Raw genomic sequence first — 23,554 nt, forward strand, 5'->3', positions numbered from 1 at the left:
TAGGCTAAGTGGCATTTAAGAACCACACATTTTAAAAGCAGACGCCACATGAGGAGGAGAGAGCTTCCAGGGGGAATCCATCAGGCGAAATCCAGAACATTCTTCAGGCCCTAAGTTGAACAGAGCTGCTGAATTTTCACTCTGAATGCACTGGATGTGACAGATTCACATGTGATGATATCGCTTGATAACAGCACGCTAAGGAAATTCCAGCAAGACCAAGCTACTGTCCAAGTACTTTTCTCTTTATATAATTAAGCAGGCGTCAGGGTTTCATTGATCTAAACTTTGTCTCTTGTTTTTACTACTCACTATGAAGAATAATGTTTGGTAGAATTTTTTAAAAAGCTCTTCACATCCATTATATCCGTTAGTATATTATCTGAGATGGATAATATTACCTTAATTTCACTGATTAGAGAATGGAGCCTCGGAGAGGCTAAGTAACCCAGCCCCAGTCGCAAGTGTACTCAGAGCTTTCCTCTGGAGAAATATGAGGCTGCCAGACGTGAGCCCTCCGTCCCCTCACCACAGTGCTCAAGGCATGGCCTGGAGGCCGCGCCGAGAAGGAAGAGCTCAGGCAAAGGTCCTGGGAACCTCTGCCGGGACTGCGGCAGGGTTAGGCGTAACCCACACAGCCTGATCCAGGCTGGGGTCTGACAAACCCAGCACAGCGGAGGGACAGGATGCAAATTACTTTCTCTCTCTGAGCCTCAGCTTCCCCATTTGCAAATATGGATGTCTCCTCCTTGGCAGAGAGATTCTTAGGATGTGCAAAAGTGAGAACAGGTACAGCACTGGGCACTGTGTCTGGCATGGAACAAGGACACAGAAGACGGCAGTTTCTTCCCAACCTTCTCCCTTTCTTGCTAAATCTCTCCCCATGAACCTATGACTGAAACTACCAGGTGGAATTTTTCATGCAAATATCACCGTCTTACAAAGCAGGACTTTGATTACTTATCACTAACAAAGAGATCTCACATGGAGTTTCTCAATTCTCGTGAGAACACATGCACAAGTCACCACCTATACCTGCATATAATTATGGCTGAGAGTTTTGCATGAATCACAGTATTAACAAAGGCAAACTACATCTTATACTGTCTACCTGTGGAGTCCTGTGAAGAAGCAAAATGGTACAATGGTAAACAGGAAACACTCTTCTACACTGACCGTGAAACTTAAAAAAAATAAACATAAAAAAATGAACAAGGGATTAAAGACTTCCTATGCCAGAGAAAAATGAAAAGAAAAAACTAGTTAAAATGGCACCAGTTCAGCTGACAGCAATTCAAGTTCTTTTAGAGGTAAAGGGGAAAAAAAAAAGTTATTTTTCTTTGTCTGTAAATAAGTCAATGCTGTTATTTTGTGTAAAAGCTCCACAGTTAAACCACTGCAGACACAGACAAATATGGCCTCTGGATCCCAGAGACGGAGAGGTGCTTCAGTGTGGACAGGGATGTGTCCCTGGAGTGGTGGCTCAGCGCTGCCCCCAAGCACTTGGTGCATCTGTAAAACCAGGCTTCCATGCGCTCCAGCTGAGCCTTCCTACATAAAGGATGGTGAGGAAGAGAGGAAAGCTGTGAGCTGGGCCTGTCTCCTCATGCCCCCATCACATGTCTCTTGAAATTGCATTGGTGGGAGAGGTAGGTAGACCCCTGTGGTACCTGGATCTCACTCCCCTGTTCCTACTGCCTGGAACTTAGCACTTAGTATATAACCTAAATTTATCCTCTCAAACTGCACTGTAAAAAGATTATCTAATTCATAAAAAGTACTTGGAAACAGAGAGGAAACAAAAATCTAGTTAAAATGGTGCTTGAAACCTCAAAGTAAGTCATCACTACAAACACCTCTGCCACAGTTTGGTAGTTTGGTAGCAAGGAAACCATTCGGAAGCTTGGGTTTGGGACGTTAACACATCTGAATTTTATGTACATGGTTGTGGTGTGTAATTTTTTTTTTTTTTTTTTTGTGGTATGCGGGCCTCTCACTGCTGTGGCCTCTCCCGCCGTGGAGCACAGGCTCCGGACGCGCAGGCCCAGCGGCTATGGCTCACGGGCCCAGCCGCTCCGCGGCATGTGGGATCTTCCCGGACCGGGGCACGAACCTGTGTCCCCTGCATCGGCAGGCGGACTCTCAACCACTGCGCCACCAGGGAAGCCCCTTGTGGTGTGTAATTTTACTTAAGGATTACCTTGATCCTTACAAACAACAATTTATGAACATGGTTAAGCCGTTTCCAAGCATTTTATATGGAAGGACCGTGTTTCTAACGGCCCAGGAGGAGGAGGCCTGACCCTCCCCTATTTACACCCTTCAACGGCTCTCCATTGCCCTGTAAAGTTGAAACTCTTTAACACGGCTTACAAGGCCCTGGATGGCCTGGCCCTTGCCTGCCTGCCTCAGTGCTCCTCTCCCCTTCAGCTCCACGTTCCTGTCAGACACTGAACTGCTCATACTTCCTGGGAAACACCATGGTCTACACTCTAAGTCTTTGTAGATGCTGTTCCCTGTCCTCCTGGTGGAACTCAAATTTATCTGCTAGGTTTCCATTTAGGCATTCCTCTCCTCTGAGAAGCAGAGCCCACAAGGCTCAGTTCACTGTCTTCCCTACCAGAGCCTATAGCCTCTCAAATTCCCTGCAATTACTTTCTCCTTGTCTGCATATGTTCTAGACAGAACTCTGAAGGCACAGATTATGTCACATTCACCATTTTATATAGAATGCCTAGTGTGATACAATGCCTGGTACACAGAAGGCTACCAAAACATTACTATAGAAGGGGATGTGTATTGTGTACCGACCACAGGTCAGACACTGGTATATGCTGGACATATACAGGACTCATTTATTTAATCTTTACCACAATCTTAAGAGATGGGGACTAACCACTCCTATAGATGAAGAAAGTAAGATACAGAGACAAAGTACCACACCTGAAATTACTACTGCAAGGGAGTGGTCAAGCAGGGAACTGGAAGTGCATTTATCAAGTTCCTTAAAAACGCCACTCCCATCCCTGACACACTGCCCCCAGCATTGTCAACCAGAAGAAAACAGCAGGCACAAGCCAATTCTAGTGAAATTCTTTCCCTAGGGAATGAAGGTGATGAGCCCTGGAACCCAAGAGTCCCTAAAACACAATTTCAAAGGCATCAACTTAACAATGTAAACGGCTTTAAGGCCACTGAGGAAATAAAAATGGCAATGGTTGCTGACCTCTGTTGAACTCTTTATGTGCCAGGCACTGTGCTGAGTACCTGATAAGCATTATCTCACTAGATCCCTCAATGATACTATAGGGGGGAGCTATGGCCATTGCCCTTATTTTACAGGTGAGAAAACAGAGGTGCAGAGGTCCATCACCTTGCCCAAGATGAAACAAGCAGGAAGTAGGGGAGCCAGAACCCAGAGCCCACATTCTAACCACCACACTTTACTGCCTCTGTATATAGGTGGAGCTTCATTTGCAGTCTAACCTGAGCCTCTGTCTGCACTGTGTCACTGCTATAACCTTTCCTTCCTCCTTCCTGACCATTCCATCACCAGGAATGATACAAAACACCTTCTGCATGCATCCCTCATGTGGCTCTGAGGTCTGTACACAAAGCATTATTTGTGAGGCTTGGAGAGGAAGGTCTTCATTTATCAAAAAGGAAAAGGAACCCATCTACCAGAACTGACCTGGCACCTGCTACCAGACGTGGCACAGAGGAGGAGCTGCAGAGCATCTCCTGAACTCAACTGAGGTGGAGGGAATGAAAGGAAACAGTCACTGTGTAATCTGGCCGTGTTTTGGTGTTTCCTAGCTGCCAGCTAACATGATCATTCTCTCCAAGAAGAAACTAGGTCTATGCCAAAACCCTTGGCTATCCTGCTAACTTACCACCAGCCTCAAATTAGTGTTTGCTTAAATGAGAGAAAGGATATAAAAAGGCAGTGGAGGTCTAAGAATGACGATCAGCTAGAAACTTGTCACTTTAGAAGGAAGGTATACTCTTTTAGGTGACTAGGTTACCACTTAACAAATAGGACAGCCTATAAGAGCTTGAAGGCTAGAATTAGATCTTCCCCCCAAATAACCTTCTTTCAAATGAGAACAGTAGGTTATAATTTATATTTCTTTTTGTGCAACAAATTTGAGTGTCATAAAAATGGTTAAAAAGTCTTCCTATGGTAGCTTTTTCTAAACTTTTATGAACATCTGCCACATTCATTTGAAGTTTAAAAAATTCTGGCACATATGCAAAGGCATAATAAGGTGCCTATAGCTTTCAAGAAAAAATAACAAGACAGTCAAAAATAAGCCTTTTGCTGAATTGCCAGTAAGAAAACTAGTGTGCGAGAGGAGATGGGCCTTCCCAATCTCCTTCCCTAAAGAGTTTTCCTTTGGCCCCAGGTATGAGCTCCACCCCCAAGCATTATAGCCCATGGTTCCTGGAAGAAATCTTAGGGAACCATCTCTCTCACTTGAAGGTCTAATAGAACCAGATAAGCCCAATCAAAAAGCATGACCGGAGGACTCCGAGTCTGAGATGAAATCCATGGGAGGAGATCAGGAGACTGTACTTCATGACTTGGTAGTTCACAGCTGCCTCACACATGCAGGAAACGCTATTTTGTTTGGAAAGTGTCTTAGCTGGCTTCAAGAGTGGGGTAACTAGTATTTTTGTTTTTCTTTTAGTGCTGACCACATAGTAGTTCAGCATGGCAAACCCTCCCTAATTTAAATCAGCAGGGCTAAGATTTATCTTGGCCAGTGCTTCCCAAACCTTCTCATTTAAAACCCTTCAAAGGCCAAGGAGAGTGGACTTGCACCCATTCACGTAAGTGCAAAACTCTGTCTCAAGTTTTAGCTTCAAAATTTATGCCTGTTGTGCACGGCATGTTTTACTACAAAAAACCCTTGTTTTAAATTACTTACAGTCACATAAAAAGTAAAAAAATTTACTCCCTCCACCTTTAAGTAAAATTATGGTGCTGGGTTCCCTGACAACAGCAATGCCTACTGGAGGGCTCTAAATGTGTTCCAAATTCCAGCTTTCCAAGCACTCACTCAATCCTTCTTTTCAGAACGCACCTGCTGGGTATCCTGCTAGGTGCTGAGGACACCACAGTGAATGAAGCACAGTCCTTGTTCCCAAAGAGCTCCTGCTCCTAGGGCTGAAGGAGAGGGCAGGGAAGCAAACAGCTGTCATCCTGAGCAAGAGGTACATCAAGCAAAGACAACGGCCAACGGGAGGACTTCCTCCAACAGCTGGGGAAGAGAAGGTTTAGCCATGCAGGGGCGTGGGGATGGGGGTGTTTTAGAGACCAGCCAGAGCACTGGCTAACAAGGGACAGCGAGAGGACAGGAGGCTTGACAGCAGCGGGGAGCCTGAGCAGGACTCGGGGGTAGGGCAGAGGAGGCTGGAAGGCAGGCTATTAAAGGCAGAGTGACCAGAATTTCATACTCATCTTCATACCTCCATGACCTAGCAAAACGTTCGGAAAACAAGAGGCCTTGATCCTGCTTCTCGAATGAACGAATAAGGCTTTGCAAAAATCTAAGAAAGCAAGGTAAAATGTCAACAAAGGCAGCGAGGAAGGAACAGGGCGAGAGACATGTCAGAGACTTGGTGACTATTTAGAGAGAAAGAAATGAGAAAGAGGACACTCAGCCATGCTCAGCGTGACCCACTTTGGTGCCTTTTCAGGCAGTGGTGCCACTCACGGGGACCGGGAACAGTGGAAGGGGAGTGGAGTAACTCGACGGGTGTGTGTGTACAGATAATAAGGGGTTTGGGGAAGACTGAGTTTGAGACATCGACAGTACATCTTGGTGACCTTCCACTGGCATTTGCAACTCTGGGCCTTAAGTTCAGAGAGAGGCATGCCAGTGTTAGAATCACAGTTGGGAGTCACTGACATTACCCTGGTGGCAAAAGCAAAAAGCCTTATAAAAGATGGCCAGAGGGCATATGGAAAAGAAAAGCAAGCCAAGACTAGAAACCTGGACAATCCTCAAGGTAAAGGGCTGTGAAACGGAGGCTGAAAAAACCCGTGCTGGAACAGCCTGGAAGGCAGAAGAGGCAGGGAAGAGCCGTGGATGCCGATAGACCAAATGGTCTTTAGATTAGAGTTTCCAACTGTACAACAATTGACACGAAAGTTCTATTAGCAAGTACTCACTTTCAATTTTTCACACAGGAGCTTTGAATACACCCCCAAACTTGACAAACAAAGGTAAAACACAGAAGAAATCTCTTCAAGCTGATCTAAATACACCATCCAAGATAGTCCATAAACTGTGTACTGTATGTGCTCAGGGCTGGGTGATGACAAGGAGGAACTGTTAACAGAATGTAGGAGCCACATGGCCGTCCTGTCAAATTAGAAATTTGAGCAGATTTCTGTGGTCTATTTTGATCAAGATTCTCAATGTCAAACAAACAGGTTTTTCGATAACCAACTTGTTTCATTTTCGTAAGCACAATAGCACAGTGTGCAACAGTGAAGAAGCAGGTGGTCCTCGTCGACGTGAAATGAAGGCAACAGAAGAAGAGAAGTAGCACTTCCTTTAAGACATGCAAAGCATCATCACAGACGGACATGGCTTTAGCTTTTCCCTCTGAGAGCTTATCTCCTGTGCAAAACAGGCAAGCCCCCTACCTCCTGCCCCATTTTGCTCTAGTGCAAATTTCAGCTCTCTCCTGAGGAGGGAAAAGCTTAGGGTTCATGTCTACAAACCAGTGGCACTTACAAAAGCACAGAAAAGTCCCTTAAAAGAACTGCTATCTAACCGGTACAGCCATGCAGAAAGCAATCTGGCCTTAGATTCATAGCTTTGACCAAGCATTTCTACTTTAGGGGTTCTACGCTAAGGAAGTTAAGTCAAGATGCAGACTAAGCCTTATGCATAAAGATGTTCACTGACATGCTATTTATAATAGTGAAATATTATAAACAGCTTTAAGTGTCCAACAGTAATAGGAAAATGGCTAAGTTGTGGCATATCCAAACAGTGGAAGGACCGGTAGCAAATTAAAAATTATTACTGAGAGTAGACAAAAGCATGTAGAAATCCCCATGCCATAATATTAAATGAAATAAAGACATAAAATTCTATACCATATCAGTGAAGTACATTTATACAAAATATATATTCACAGAATAAAGACAAGGGTGAAGAAAAATAAAATGCTAACAGTGGTTGAATCTGGAATAATGGTATTGTGGATAATTTTAATCTTCCTACTTATACTTCTGTATATTTTCTATACCACATTTTCTACAGAGAAAAAATGTAATATAATATTGTTGCAGTGTTTTAGAATAAACATCATTTTGAAAAGTGAATCATTTTCCTTCCCTCGTTCAAACCCTTAAAGAACCCTTTCCTCCTGCCTCTTTGAACCTCACTCCCTCACCCATGAAAATTGACAATCTCCAAACAAAGTGGAAAAACACTGGAAACAAGAGCCCAGTGGAAAGGGTCTAAGCTGAACGCTCCGCTCTGTGCACGAGGCATTGCTCTGACACGCTCCCGTGTGTAGAGCTGTGAATCCAGAGACTGCGTCTTTTCCACTGCCACATAGCAAAACACAACCGCAAACAGAGGTATCTGGGGAGGAGAGGAGCCCACTTACCTCCATTAAACTTAAATGGATTCCTATGAGGTAGGGCATGGGAGCGCTGTGAAGAGAAACAGAGACACACAGCTGCTTTAATGTCTGTTGCTTCTGACAGAAAATTACACATGGTTCACTATTTGGAGAAAAACTGTTTTAATAAACGTATGCACAGTTACATTTCCTTTCACAACAAAAATCCTAATGTGACATTTTGTTCCCAAGCCTAGAAACTTCGGAAGAATTTCAACATGTGGGCAGCCTTAAAAGCATGGGTGGCAGGAAGAGTACTGACCCTGGCGTTAGTCCCTAAGTAGCAGCCATGCGATTGCACAGCCTCAGTTGCCGTATCTTTAAAATGGCACTTTGGAATCTAACTGGCAGCTTGCCATCAGAATGGGAAGATATATGTCGAGTGATTAGCACAGTTCCTGGTACAAATGGGAACCACTGTTGCCATGATTACAACAGAAAAAGCAGTTAACAATGTCAGATGGAGGGCATGATGTGCTTCAAAGAGGAATGATTTTTTATTTGCTGTTTCCTCCTGCCATCAAGAGATGTGATCTAACTGTTCATTCTGATTGGACAAAGTGCATCAAAGCCAGCAAGCATCTCCACCCCAATTGCACACATGCCATCTGATGACACTGTAATTCAAAAAGCCCCTTCCAACTGCTTCATTCCCAGAGCAATGGGCTCCCTTAGTTAGTGACTGAGCAGGAGATGAGAACCCAACTCCAGGGGCTTTAAAACCTGGGCATTATGGATTGACTTCCTTTGGTTTCAGGGGCACACATATAAATTATCATTATGATGCTACTTACCAACGATAAATGGGCTGGCCATTATACAAGGAACTTGAAATTCATCTTTCCTAACCCACACAACCTCACAAGGTAGGTATTATACCCATTTTACAGAGGAGGAAATAGGCCCAGAGAGCTTAAATCACTTCTCTAATGCCATAAAACAAGCGGCAACCCTAGGATTTGACTCCAAACCTTCTTCCTCCGTGCCACACTGAGTTTGTAATATTGGACTTAAAATCCCCAGGCCCGCCTCCCACCCAGTGTTTTTCCTTCAGGTAGGGAGGTCAACGAGTAGAGAGGAAGCAAGACATTGACAATGTTTCCATCTGTCTCTCCAGCACGTGATACATCCTGAGAAAGGTACAAAAAGGTATTTTATGAGCCCAGTGGAAAGATACCTGGCTCAGACTTGAGGTGCCCAGGTACCTTTCCTCTGGGGCAGCTGGTGGCGTGGAAGCGGACCTAGGAGGGTGGCTTTCTTGGGAACAGGGTAGGGAAATGAGGAGTGGTAAGAAATGAAAAAGGAGAGGTTTGCTTTCCACTGAATGCTGAGGAGTTTAGGCTTTATCCTGAAAGCAATGGATGGGCAACGAAGGTTTTTTAAACATCATATGTGCATTTTAAAATTGCTCAAACATTTAAAAATAAGAAAGAGCACAATTCCCTCATTACCATTCAACAAATAAAATTCTTCAAGCAAAAATCCTTCCCCAGAATATAAAATGTTCTCCTTACTACAGACCTCTGCAGTAATATATCTTGGGAGCCTGTAAAACAGTCTTGAATATTAGCAGCACAGTTTGGCAACTATTCTTCTAGAAGATTTTTGTATTTGATAATAGCCAAAGAAAGAATTAGACACAAAACTGCAGTGAAAGTGGAGTTGTCTTTCCTTTCTTCTTCTTCTTCTCTCCTTTTTAAAAAAGGTATCTGCTGTGCACATTCAGCTTCCCTTCGCTTCCAGGGGCAAGGAAATGCCCTATGATATTCTTTCCCCTTAAACTGTAAACCATTAGTTTAGCTGCCAGCTACACAAATGCTCAAACTTCCCAGTGTGCCTGGCTCTGCTGTCCAAGCTTTCTCCAGTGTACATTGAAATGAATGTGTTTCTAATTAAGTAGCTTCAGGAACACGACAGCTTCAATGTCAAAAATACAAAGTCTGAACCCTGGCAGGAAGTCTTAAGACTGCAAATGCCTCATCTAGTGGAACCTTGCCTAATGTAATGAAAGGAAGCAGGAAGAGTGCAGAATTCCAGAAAAATGGCCACTTATTAATGTGTCCAGAAGTACAGCCAAACACATAGAAGGGAGAAAACTCAAATCCATAATATTTAACCAAATCTTATAAACTTTCCCAGCTCCTACCAGCACTGTCATGCAAGTGACAAATGACCCTGAGTTTTAATTAGAATTTCTGAACTGAAACTCCAACAAATGAATTAATGTATAGAAAAGGACATTCAAACAACTGTGAGAAAAAGGTAAAAATAAATACCTACAGCAAAAGCCTCTGTATAATTTAGGCTCTTATCTGAGACTATAGGCTCTTATCTGAAAAAAAAAAATTTCTAGAATTTTAAATATCTAGGTTTTAATGCCATGCCCTTTTGTCCTGCAATAAAAATCAATGAAAGAGAGTAAAAAGGAGTCTTAGAAGTGATGGCAGATGTAGAAAGGGACAAAGTGAGACTCACTCTTCAGGTACCATTAGGTAGGCTATTTTTTCTTTTATTTAAGCCCAATAATTTACCAAAGGGTAATTATGGCCTGTCATAGAAATGTAGTTTCTTAGCCAACTTAGGGCGGCAACAGCTCTGTATTTAGAAAATATTTAAAACACATTTATTCTGAAATCACAGCACACCATGTTTTGTATGAATGCAAATTTGGACAAATACCTTTTACTGTGTCATCATTTGCTTACAAAACCTCAAATGTGTCCCTGAATCTATTGCATTTTTGCTCTGCAAATACAATGATTACAAATTTCAAGTGGGGAGAGGGAGAGAGGAAAAAAAGAAACCCCAGAGACTCCTTAACATCTGAATGTAGCAAATATGTAACTGGGTAATTCTACCTGCATTCTGAAAACAATTTGTATTCTCAATATACCTCAATAGTTTTTGCAGCTACTGAATCATTCTCTATTGTTTGTTTTTTCTTGTTATTGTAAAGAGAAATTTGGGGGGAGGGGACACTCACCCACGATCAAGTCATCTTATCACAACTACTTTTATTTTTGTATTATTCTCCTCCAATATTAACATTAATATTTAAAAATATCTTTGAAATTATAGAGTGCATATATTTTATTGTTTTCTCACTGGCTACATTAACATTTCCCATATTATACTGTAAACTTTGTGATTATTTTAAAGACTATGTAATATTCAACCAAGTATGGATGTCCCTTAATTTGCTGAAGCCTATTGCTAGAGTTAGACATTAAGCCACTTCCAACTTTTCACTGTAAGCAACATCGTAATGAAAATGAACAACTTCATGTGCGTGAATTCCCAAATACGGAATTACCAAGTCAAAGGGCAGGACTGTTTTTAATATCTTTTGTTATATCTTGGCAAAGTGTCTTTTAAAAGGGCAGTACCAGCCCCAGTGGAAATCTTTCAAGATTGTTGCAAGGATTAGAGAGAACCCATGAAGTGCCTAGCACAGGAACAGCACATGGTAGGCTCAGTAAGCTATTATGTCCAAGTGGGTTCTCTTCACAGCCCTGGCGTGGCTGGTATGACTGGACCCATTCTCTTAGTGCCCAAAGAATGGTTTCTTGTTCCTTCCCTGGTTCTGAAGGATACCTGGCAAAGTGTTGGTGAGGACAGTCGAGACTCCGTGATGAGCGTGAGGTGTTTGACATGCATCACCTCTATACATGAGTTTCTGACCCCAAGCACACTCCCTTGTCACTTGTCTACTTACCGAGCTCAGTAGGGTTGTTTATCACTTTCTTCAGAGGGTAACATTTAAACTTGATTTTATGTACCACCCAAAATGCAAAAACCACCAAGTAAACTATGACTCATTACTTGCTTATCACACAGAATGACAAATTTGTAAAACCACTCATCACGCTTTCTTAAAAAGAAAATATAGCAAAAAATTGGTTAAGCTAGTCCTAAAAAACTTCACATTCAGAACCTGACTCTTCTGAATCATTTTCTGATTCAGAGTCATCAATGCCCTTGTTTTATCCAAGGTATGTCAGTAACAAAACATAATACTTTATCTAGATGCTATCTTCATTTGTTAGGTCCCAGAAAGAACCTGTTTATTGCTTATCAAGAAAATATCAACGCAAATACCTGTTTCACCAATAGTAAATGAACACCATGCTTCTCTGCTCTGGTGCCTTTCACCATTCACACTGACTTTACATTTCAGTGCTGAATCTGACTGCAATTTGGAAGACATTTTAAATGGCAATTAGATACAACATGTGCAGAACCAACAGTGCACATGATTAAATTAAAGGGGTGATAATATTAACAGCTACGACCAAGTTCATGCATAGGTGGGCCATCACAACCGTGTCACAACTGCCCTATGGCTGACGGCGATTGTGGGATGCCACTGTACATCTCTGAGTAGCGGGACAGGGTGTATCTGCCCTAGGCCTTTGTTCTCTGGGAATTACGGCACTATCTGACTTCATCACTGTCATCTTGGAAGAGTAAAAGCTATTCTTTCTTCCTTCTCCCCTGAAAAGGAGAGGGGTTATATTGCTAGTGTCAAGGCAGTGACAACATAATGACCTTTACCTGAAAGGTATGTTTACTTTGAATCCTCTTAAGGGGAAAAGGAACTAATATCAATTGAGTTACTATAACCCAGGTGCTTTCGTGCATCACTCATACATAATTCTTAAGGCAACTCTGCAAGGTATCACTGCTATCCACATTTTCAGATTGGGAAACAGGCTTGCTTGGAAAGGTGAAGTAACTTGCCCCAGGGTCACAAAGCTAGAGTGAAGCTGTAATTCAAAGTCAGGGCTGTTGGACTGAAAGCCTATACTGTCCCACAGCACATACTCAGAACTTAAGCCAAAAGAAAAGGCGTGCTGGAAAACCAAGGGGGCTATTCACCCAATCCTCTCACCAACTCCAGACCTGCAATGCAGAGCACTGCTCTTATAGGTAAGTCCTGCAGCATGAGCTCATTCCTAGCAATGGACAGGCATGAATATGGATACTGCAGACTTATTAATGATCCTAGAGTCCCCGTTCATTATTACTGCACTTTCTCAATTTGTTAATTCCTTTCCCCCAGATAACTAGAGCCCTTTTAATTATGTTCCCCTGAGGTGAGCGGCTACTAATTGGAAAAGAGTCAGGTGAAATAAAGGAACACTGGCTGCTCAAATATATAAAAGGCAGCTTCCCAAGACAAAGAGGGAGAGGAGGGGAGGGGAGGTGAGATGAGATGTGAAGAGAGGTAGGAGGGCCCCCACCCCCCCCCCTCCCCAGGAGCAACACCTCTTTGACCTTAGTAAGGATACAGCGTAGAGCTACCCAGGGGTTTGGAAGGTCTACTCTTTTTCTTTTCCCATATTAAAGCATAGTGAGCATTACAGTGTACACATCACAGCACCCATCTCGCCTCTCAGAGGCACTCAACCTTTTTAGCCAAATACCCAGATCTGCAAAGGGAGCCCACAAGTCTTTCCTCAGCTCACTGTCTTTAAAGGAAAGGAAAACTCTTGGTCTTACTCATTTGAGCTTTCCTTCCTTCCTTCCTTCCTTCCTTCCTTCCTTCCTTCCTTCCTTCCTTCCTTCCTTCCTCCCTCCCTCCCTCCCTCCTCTCTCCCTCCCTCCCTCCCCTCCTTCTTTTTTGAAAAGAAACAAACGTGTAAACACAGTTTGTCTTACAGTTTAAAATTCTGCTCTGAAATAACAAAGCCTGGCATTGCTAGAGAGGTTAAAGGACAACAGAATGGGGGAAAGAAAGCGAACAAAGACCATACAACACACCTTGCTGGAGAACACAGATAATCCTAGTCTTCATCTTCCTGAAAGTGGCCAGACAGATGGGCCGCAGGCTAATGCGATGGCCAGTGTCGCACAGGGAGCCAGGAAGAGCCAGTGCCGTTCATGGTGCACTTGCCATAGCCAGCACTAGGCTAAGGGCTTGACAGGCACTTTCTCACTGGACCCTCAGGACAACGGTATGAGGTAGGTACCAGCACCGCCCCCCATACAGATGAGGAAACGAGGGCTGGGAAGCTAAACAACTCACTGAGGTCACACAGCAGCCCTGAGGCTAGAACCCAAGTCTGTCACACTGAGAGAGAGCAAGCTCACTGCTTCCCAGGAGCCCAGCACGTGCCCGGCTGTGGAAGAAAAGTGGAAGGAGGTTCGGAGGTTTGCTCTAACCTGCTCCCTGGGGACCCGCCAGCGGCTGTGCCAAGTCCCGGGCCCCTCCACGTTCTGTCCGAGACTCCGGCCAGCCCCTCACCACAGGAACCCCAACTTGCCTCTGAGCTGAGCCACGAGTGTCCCCGTGGGCCCCAGTCCCCGCCTCCTCTAAGTCCTACTGAACCTGTGCTGTCCGCCAAGCACCACTTCTCAGATCACGCCGGGCTTGCTAACACCTCCCTATTCAGAGGCTTTTGTCTGGGTTGCCCATTTGGCATAAAGCACACGCTGATTTGTATGGTTGTTCCAGACTGTCAGTCACAGGAGAACCAAACTTTGTTTCTGATTCCCTAGAGTCCATGGCGGGGCTGTGTGCAGAGCAGGAGAATAAAGAGGCGGGTATGTGCCGATTGCTCACCAAATACCAAGGGCTGTGTGGGAGCCCTTATCTCATTTAATCCTCAAATAATACAATTTATACCATCCATTTTATAGATTAAAAAAGGGATTCTCAGAAATTTGCCCATGGTCACAGTTAATGGTGATTCCAGCCCATATCCTCCTACTTCAAGAGTCTCTTATACTACTGTTGCTTTACAATAACTTTTTTTTAACCGTTATGTTACACTTAAAAAAAAAATGGGTATTTGATAATTACAGCTGAAAAATAAAATAGCAAGTGGACATTTTGTAGCCAGAATAGAACTACATTTGCCAACTAGCTTAAATGAATTGACACCCTTTCTTGTTCTAAATAGAATTTACGGCAGTTTATAGAAATATGTTCAATACAGCAGCAAAAATAGGAAAAAAAAAATAGGGGCAAAGGGAAAAAGCATAAGCCGGAGTGAGTGAGCACTTCTATGTGTGCCATGAGGTGCTGCACACCTGCTGGGGCGGCCACAGGTTTGGCTCTGAGTCCTCCAGCTGCCAACCCAAAGAGGGAAACAGGGTTGTAATGTGATTCACGGTGTCCATAGAGAAAAATAAACTAGTCTCTCAGGAGCTTCCATTTTAAAAAGGCAAGCGGGGAGGGGAAAGAGAGAAAACGAACAACTTATGGTGCATTTACTATGTGCTCAGTGTTTTCCGTGTGCTGGTCAGTCAGTCAGTAAATATTACTCAGTCAGTAAATATTACTATATGTTGGGCACCACCTTGGGCTGAGGATAGAGGAGAGAAAAAAATAGTTCTGATCCCTACCTATTTGGAGCTTAACAATTAATAGCAGACAGCCAATAAGCATATTCTTGTATGTGTGTAGGCTGCCGTGAGGAGACTTACAAAGTGCTGTGGGGCGGACCTAAGATGACCTCATCTCGTTCCCACAGCAATCTTGAAAGGCTGATCTCCGTAATTCACAGAGGAACCCATGGCTCCAAGAGGTTAAGTGACTTGACAAAGGTCACAGCTGGTGAGAGGCAGAAAATATGACTTGAAAGGTAGAAGGGGTGCGAATGCCATTAGTTAATCGAGGTTTTCTTAGGGGAAAAAGTATTTAACTTCTTGCCTGGTTTCCAACCGGCCCTCCCTGATTTATGAGCAATAGCAGAGGAGGAGGATCCCTACGTACGAGGACAGGAGCAACCCCAGATAAGGAGAGGCGGCACAGACTGCCTCATTTCCATCCGTGGTTTCGGCAGCCAGAGCATGGGGCTCACAGCAGTGGAGGAGCTGGGCGCGCTGGTCACTGGAAATGGCCTGCTAATGCGAGACACGTGTGTATCTGAGCTGAGGGTGAAAGTGGGGAGTGGGGGACGATGCCCTCCTAAGTGTGGCCCTGTGGCTTCCTGGGGTAACCTTGGGGGTTGGGAAAGCGCTCCAAGCCACCAAACCCAACCGAAACAAACACAAAAGTTATAAAGATAACGCCTGGATGAAAACCCAGAGAGGTCAACATCAAAGCCTAGAGTAGTCCGCCCTTCTATGCCTCCTCAGTCCACCGGAAGGAGACAGACTTGGAAAACATCAGGAAGGGCTCCATGGCTAAGACCACTGCAGCAGGAGAAGTTAATCACAGAGGAAAGGTCAGGAGACAGGGCTCTCTATCGCCCCAGAGAGTTCAGTGAGAACCGTTAACAGCCAGAGCCAGGTCGCAAAAGGAAGTCTCAGGTTTGAGCCACCAGCAACCCATGAGACCCTCGTAGAAATCCAGGAAAGAATGATGTACAGAAGAAATAAGAAGAGAAAAAGAGGTTTATGGATAAATAAACCAAGAGAAAGTAACCCCCCAAAAGAGTGTAAACGTTGAAAACCCAAGTGGTAACAAGGGGGAAAAAAATCTCTTCTTGTTTTTCCAGGACTAAGATACGTCACATGCCAAGGTGCGCAGCGTCCAATTACCTTCTTAGCCTAGTCTCTCATTCTTTCAAATATTCACAGGGAAGACAAACCCACATTTGTTGAGAGATAACCCTGAGCCTAGCACTACGCTGGTGCTTCATGGATTCTCACTGTGGGAGAGGTAGCGACACAACCGCAAATCCCTGCCGCAAGGTAATCTCCTCCACAGCTGAAGCTTCTCTGAGGATGACATTACATGGTCTGTGGCTCCCGCTCTACTGGTGACCATGAACATGTGTAGAATGTCTTTGCTGCAGAGACCACTACACTATCTCTTAGAAGTTCCAGAGTTTTCTAAGTGTTGGATTCAAGGCAGGCTCCAGGTCAGGGAGGAGTGAGGAATTACATACAGGATGTATCACAAGAAATGGAAAACCAGGCCAAGGCTTGGTCATACAAGAACAGATAAGAGCCAGCTATGTCCCATGGAGGCCAGGCAGAAACTGGGGCAAGGGAGGCAGGCTGCTGCCCCTTACCACATCAGGCAGCAGAAAGGGGACTGGCAGGGTGGGACTGGCAGGGTGGGTCCAGACACTCAGATGTAGATGCTGCGGCAAAGGATGTGAAGGACCATGGGGCGGTGGGCTGCAGTCAGGAGAGCGCCCGGAAGGGTGGGTGGGCAAGCCAACAACCACCATCCCCGACTGCGGAAGGGTCACTTCCATGGTAAAGGGACACTATGTCTTCTCTAACCCTGCAAGCCTCAGCACCCTCACAGGAATGTCAACGCTGAGGCCGAATGAGCATCGTCACACACTGTACTCTTAGCATCTGTGCCAGCAGGGGCACCTTGGAGGGATCAGATTAAGGGTCTGATGCCAACCATCTACACAGACTACTCATTTTTATAGAACATTTGCTTTTTGCTTCTGAAAGGTTAAAAAGTATTATTTTAACTAATAAGGGTGGATTATTTTAACTAATAAGGGTGGATTACTTTACTAACAACGATAAAAATTAGGTATTAAAAACCTAATGGATCTGGAATTAGTGGTGATGGCTGCACAACCTTGTGAATACACTAAAAACCACTGAAATGTACACTTTTAAAAGGATGAATTTTATGGTATATGAATTACATTTCAGTTTTTTTTTTTCCCGGTACGTGGGCCTCTCACTGTTGTGGCCTCTCCCGTTGTGGAGCACAGGCTCCAGACACGCAGGCTCAGCGGCCATGGCTCACGGGCCCAGCCGCTCCACGGCATGTGGGATCTTCCCAGACCGGGGCATGAACCCGTGTCCCCTGCATCGGCAGGCGGACTCTCAACCACTGCGCCACCAGGGAAGCCCTACATTTCAATCTTTAAAAATCAAATGGAGAACTTGAAAAGGCAGTTTTCCTATAGAACCTATATAGTATAGATATAGATTCCTACAGAATCCACAGCGTAGATAATGCAAAGAGCCATCTCTTCTCTCTCCCATTTTTCCACCAGAGAGACAGTTTACTCAGAAATTGTCCAAAGCTTCCTCCAAAGGCTCCTGGCATTTTCAGTTTTAGGTGCTGCTGAAGAAAATGAAGGTGCATCTCAATATAGGGCTCAGTGACTGTCATCACCTAACAACTTCCTTTTAGGTGCCTACTTGATGCCAGGCTCTTTACGGAGAACTATATTTTTACCTATATTCTGTGGATGAGGAAAGAGAGACTGTGTGATTCACCCACCCAAAGACATAAATTCAGTAGGACCAGAGCCAGGATTTGGACCCAGAGCTTTGACTTCCAAGCCCGAATTATTTTCTACTCCTTACCCTCTCTGCTCAAATCTCAAGATCAAGTTCAGCCAAATCTTACTAAGGGATTTACCCAGGAATCTATAATTTCACTTTGTTCAACCAGCACACATTGTACACTTTCTAACCATCAGGCCCAGCACAGACCCACCTTACCTCCTCCTTCTGTTTCAAACTGAAATCCTGGTCCTTATCCCCTCCTGCCTTCCCAGATGAGTTCCTGTTGCAGTGGTTGTACCCCCAGAGCAATGGATCTATCATGGCCCCTTGATGCCTCTTAGCTTAAAAAAAAAAAAAAAAACCTCCCAACTCTTGCCTGGACACCTGAGTTCTTTTGTGAAGCAGTGCTTCCTCAGATCCGGAACCATCTATAAGTTCCTATTTCCCTATGTCCAATGCCAGGGACATAAAAGGCACTCATAAATACTTGCTGCAAAATGGAAACGACACAGTTTTTACTTATGTGTTAGAATTCAATCTTGAACAAAACTTGCACAGCCCAGAGTTTGATAAATAGAAAAGAATTTCGGTCATACCTGTCTACCTAATCCACTTCCACCCTACCTGGGTCTTGTGAACTTGAATTGGATTGTTGGCTCATTTTTATATATACACATATACAAACACATACACGTTAATATATATTGACTACAAATACATACACATAGTCAGTAATAACAAAAATAGTACCTACTATTTATGGAACACCTGCTTTTTATCAGTAGCTTATTACTATTCACATTCAACAGAAGAGAAAACAGGCTCAGGGGTGTTCAGAGACCTCAAAACCATTAAATGGGGAAGCCAGAACCGAAGCCGGGTTTTCCTGTTTCTACCACACCACACTTTGTTGATTTCTATCACTGCCACCAAGAATATCAACAATCCCACTTACTTTAGCATCAATCTATTCCCTGCGCAAAATTTCATGGCATCAGTGAAGACAGAGATTAGAATGGACCCAGCTCTGATCATCCAGCTGTCACTTCACAGCTGTGTCTGGACTGATGCCCCATCACCCACATGGACTACGCACCCTGTGAAAAGGCATATTAAGACTGTTTGCTAAAAATCCTAGGTGGAATATATGATGCAGCCTGTGGGGGTTGATTCAGAACCCCACATACAGCACAGATAAAGAGGCTAGAACTAGTACGTCTTACAGAGAATCTTCCACTCTGGGTGGAAGAATGGACTCCAGAGGCACCTAGAAATGTCAGAAAATATGAGGTGTTTTACAAAGTCGAATACAAAATCCAAACCTTAATTGTACACACTTGATTTAACTTTTCGGTTCAACCATGCCCTCAGAGAACATCAGGAGTTCGCTACTAACTTGGCTCTTGGCCTGGCTGCCTTTTTTGGGGTAAAATATGAACCTGTCCTGATCTGCTTTGGAAATATTTTATCACATACTTGAAAATATGTTAACAGGTGTCCAGAATAACCCAAATGTACAATTCAATTTGGGAACTGATTTGTGGTCCTCATTTAGGACTACTTCTGAAGGAGCAGGGAGAAAAAAGTATTTACATGGGAAATACCATATGGCTTCTACTGGGACCTTTTATTAGCAACATTTAATTAGCATAGCACAGCATAGTGCCTGGTACATATTAAGTGCTCTATAAATATTTGTTGAACGAATGAATAATGAATGATAACGTAAGTCCGCAATTATTAGCAAGTCATCAAAAAGCCTATGTAAAGGATTTTTTTCACAAAATCTTGGTGATAGGTACAACTTATTCCATAACTCTTTAAAGGATATTACTAAGGAACACTTTAACATGAGATGGCCTTGGATTTCAAGCAGAGGCTCTACCATTTCTTAGTTGTGTCATGGTGGGTAAGTCACTAAACCCCTCTGAGCTTCAATTTTCTAACCTATACAATGGAGCTAGTATTTACCTTACAGTTTGATTTTAAAGATTTGCAATCATGTTTATAAAGAGCTTGACTTGCACGCTGTACTCGATAGATGGTGATTATTATTATGAAAGGGAACACTGATTTTCATCAGCAAGTTAATCCTTTTGTCCCAGAAATGGGAAAGCTCTTCCAACACTGGCCAAGGTCAGGGCTGCCATCAGCCAAGGTAGGGAACATTCTCATTTTCACTTTCAAAATCAAGAGAACGGCACAGATCTAAGTAGAAAGGAACCAGCAGCACATGTTTTTAAATATTCATAAGGGCTGGAAATGTCTTACTCCTTTCGTTTTCTCTGCCATCTGCTTTTGTTTCTTTTCTTTTCATTCTTATGCCACAGCTGCAAATGAAAACAACCATACAATAACCCAAGTTAAATAAAAAAAAAATCAAAATAAAAACAATCTGATGGGTAAAAAGAGAAGATGAATTATAAAGTTTTCCCTTGAGTTCACAAGGCAGCAGAAGCAAGAAGAACGTTTGATGTGAGTTAGACCTTCTGGAAACCAAAATCCATGCCCCATGTTTATAATAACCATAGTAAGAGCAACCACCATTTATTAAATGGCCCCTATGTGCCACTTGATGATCAGTATCTCTAATTCCTAAAGCCACTCTTCAAAGTAGGTAAAGCGAACCCATTTCACAGAAAACGAAATGGCAGATCAGAGAGGTAAAACAGACTTTTAATGGTTACACAGCTAGTAAGAGATGAAACAGATTTGAACTTCGGTGTGTCTGAATACAAAGCCCAGGCACTTTCTTGACCACCCTCTCCAAAAATGGGAAGGAACATGAAAAAAAATTAATTTGGGAAATATTTAGGGCAGACTATTTGTATTTAATGGATTTATTCAGATAGTTAAAATCTGTGATTATAGCTCTAATTAAAGTTAACTTAAATAATTGGTTGTTGTATTTGTGAATGTGCAATTAGTCTTCCACATAATTGCAGGGTTTCAGCATCATACTTTCTATTTATTCACTGCATCCCAGAGCTTTGCTACACTGACTTCTGTTCTACCAAAGGCCGCATTACAGCTCTCGGGGTCTCTGGGTCCAAGGACCACGACCTACGATACCAATAGTAGGGTCTAGGCTCAGCCCCATTTAGCATGTCTTTGTCCAAAAGTCAATGAACACCTCATCTTCAATTGCAATGTAAAAAGCTCTTACAACCTACACTGTTGTCCTGAAAACTCCTAGCACCATGTACCTGAAGAAAAACTGGCAGCAGTGGTCTTCATGTGTTAATTACACTTGCGAAGTCTATTATGCATAGAAAGGGCACCTGCTGGCAGTGAAAATGACTAGAATCTGCCCTTCCTGTGCAGTGAGTAAATTGAGAGTTCATTTCTACAGGAGATAATAGTTTTCAGATTCCATTTCGTGTATCCCCTGCATGGGGACGTACTTAACATTTAAATCATCTGCAGAGGAACAAACCTCCTTCAAATCTACATGTTTCAGGCTCCTAGCACATTATTTAAAATGCTAGTTATCCCTGCTGGCTCTTACCACCAAAGATTAAACTCAACGGTGGTGAAAGTCACCGAGCACAACAGAATAAAGTTATTAGCATTGACTCAAATTTCATGACATTTGTAGTTTCTGACCAAAGCAGTGGTAGTAGGCTGAAGGTGATCAAATCAAGCCTTGAACAGAGGATCTGTTTTTTCTCTTGGGGTCTTTTATTTCATCATTCCTACATCTTGCAGTTAATAAACAGATACCAATCTCCACAGGCCTGTAATCATCCTTATGTCAGATGTCAAAAAGTCCTTTCATGAAAACAAGAGATCAGGAGAGAGACTGCTATCACACAAACAGAAACTGCCAATATGGAGCCTAATCACAAACCCCACTCAGGCTCCAAAAATTACCAGCCTTAACTCTGAGTTTCTGGAGTGAAAGTTTGGGGTGACAAGGGCTTCGCAGCCGTCCTTGCCAAGTCTCCCCTTCTCGGTTAGAGCTGTCAGCACCGTTGCTCTCGGTCAGGCTGGTGACAGTTCTTGAAAGGGTTAGAGTTTGAGAGGAAGTTGAAAAGAGGATCTTGGGTCAGCTTTCACGGGAAAGAGTGAAACAGCTAATAAATCCTCTAAGCAAACAAGAAAGGAGGGCTGCGACCCGAGATGGCAGCTGGAAAGAACAACTGGCCAGAATAAACACTGATTTTTTTTCTTAAATGAAACTTTTCAATTATAAAAAAACTATACTTTTTCATTGTGTCGATAGAAATATTTGAAAGCATGGAAAATAAAGATCGTGTGGAATTCCTCTCCTCCTCCCCAACACAAACCACTGTTAACATTTTGGTGTATTTCCTTTCAGATTTCTGCCTCTCTATATGTATGTATGTATGTATGTGTGTGTGTGTATCTAATTTTTGTGTCATATATACACATACTTTTTGTTTGTTTTTGTAAAAATGGAATCATACATATATAACATCTATTTTAGGGTAAGTTATTAAGCCTCTAGGGGCCTTGGTTTACTGACCTATGAAATGGAACTAACAATACCTGCCTTACAGGGTTGCTGGAAAAATTAAATGAGATCACAGATGTAAGGAGATGGTCCAACGAGTGGGGGCCAAAGGAGAGATTCAGCAGTGGCAACTATTGTTATCACTGATGTTACCGACAGAGCATTTTCTTCTCCATAGTTCTGGGGCTCTAAGCTGCTGGTTTTCAACTAGCTAACAATTTGGCAACTGAAACCTTCCAAATAATGGAAAGTGAAAGCTGTACCATTAGGGAGGCAGAGGGACTCCAATGACTTTCTCAGCTCCACCAATCCCTGCACACAAAAGCCCCTGGGTGTTCCTACCTGAAGCATCAAGACACACAGGTGAGTCTCTTCCAGGGAGAACTCTAAGGTTTCCCTGTAGAGCACATGTCTGGGGTGAGGTGTGTGGGGAACCCTGAGGCACATGTCTGTAGGGAAGGGACCTCTGTCTGTGTGTGTAAGTATGGGGCCATGTATTGCGGAGGCGGGGGGGGGTGGTGCCTGTGAAGGGTGCTGTATGTCAGGGCTGGGGCACTGTGTCAGCAGATCCTCTGTGCTTAAGGGGACTGGGTGTCACTGTGTGAGTCTGTCTTAGGGGACATATGTCCACTTTCCCACCTCTTCTTTCTATCTCCCTTCTACCTTCCCTGGGTATGCTTGTTCTTTCTCTCCCCTTGCCTCTTTCCTCCTCTCTGGCGGCTGTGTCTACCTCTGCCCAGCCCCCCAATCTTTCATTCAAACAGAGAACTGGATAGAGAACACGGTCCTTTCCTTTGAGATACGTGACAGCAGAAAAAACCAATAGAGTTGGTTCAGAAGCTCAAAAGAAGCAACAAATCTATACAGAGAAATTGCCCTTTAATCTCATGAGAGGTAGGAGAAAGGCATGGATAAAGAGAACCACCTTGATAAGAAAGATACACACTAAAGAGAGAAATGAGCCAATTCACTTAGTGCTATGCACTAGAGAGGGCCGCTGATCTTCACTTCACGGCCCTGAGCTACAACTTTGCTGAACCCATGGCTTCTTGGGATGAGGATGAGCCCAACACATAACATGAGAAGGACTCTTGAATACCTTTAAATTCCCAGGATAATTTGGCTACCTGGGTGAACCTTTTCACTGAGAGGACTGCAAAATGGGCTAGAGATCCTGGCAAAAATTATGCCTGACCTGGACTCAGTCTCTCTGAACCAATGGTAAATGTCCTGAATCATCTGTTCTTAAGTAACAGGGCTGTG

The 23,554-nt window shown here is 43.5% G+C and overlaps 1 protein-coding gene across 1 annotated transcript in view; it reads right to left on the reverse strand.

The window, feature by feature from the left end:
* Nucleotides 1–23,554, reverse strand: part of DENND1A (DENN domain containing 1A) — a 488,338-nt gene that overhangs the window by 196,290 nt on the left and 268,494 nt on the right. The window contains exon 10 of the mRNA XM_065879948.1: nucleotides 7,636–7,681. Coding sequence (XP_065736020.1) covers nucleotides 7,636–7,681 — 46 coding nt within the window. The remainder of the gene's footprint in view (nucleotides 1–7,635; nucleotides 7,682–23,554) is intronic.

The sequence above is a fragment of the Phocoena phocoena genome, chromosome 6, assembly GCF_963924675.1.
Source record: "Phocoena phocoena chromosome 6, mPhoPho1.1, whole genome shotgun sequence".
Lineage (NCBI taxonomy): Eukaryota > Metazoa > Chordata > Mammalia > Artiodactyla > Phocoenidae > Phocoena > Phocoena phocoena.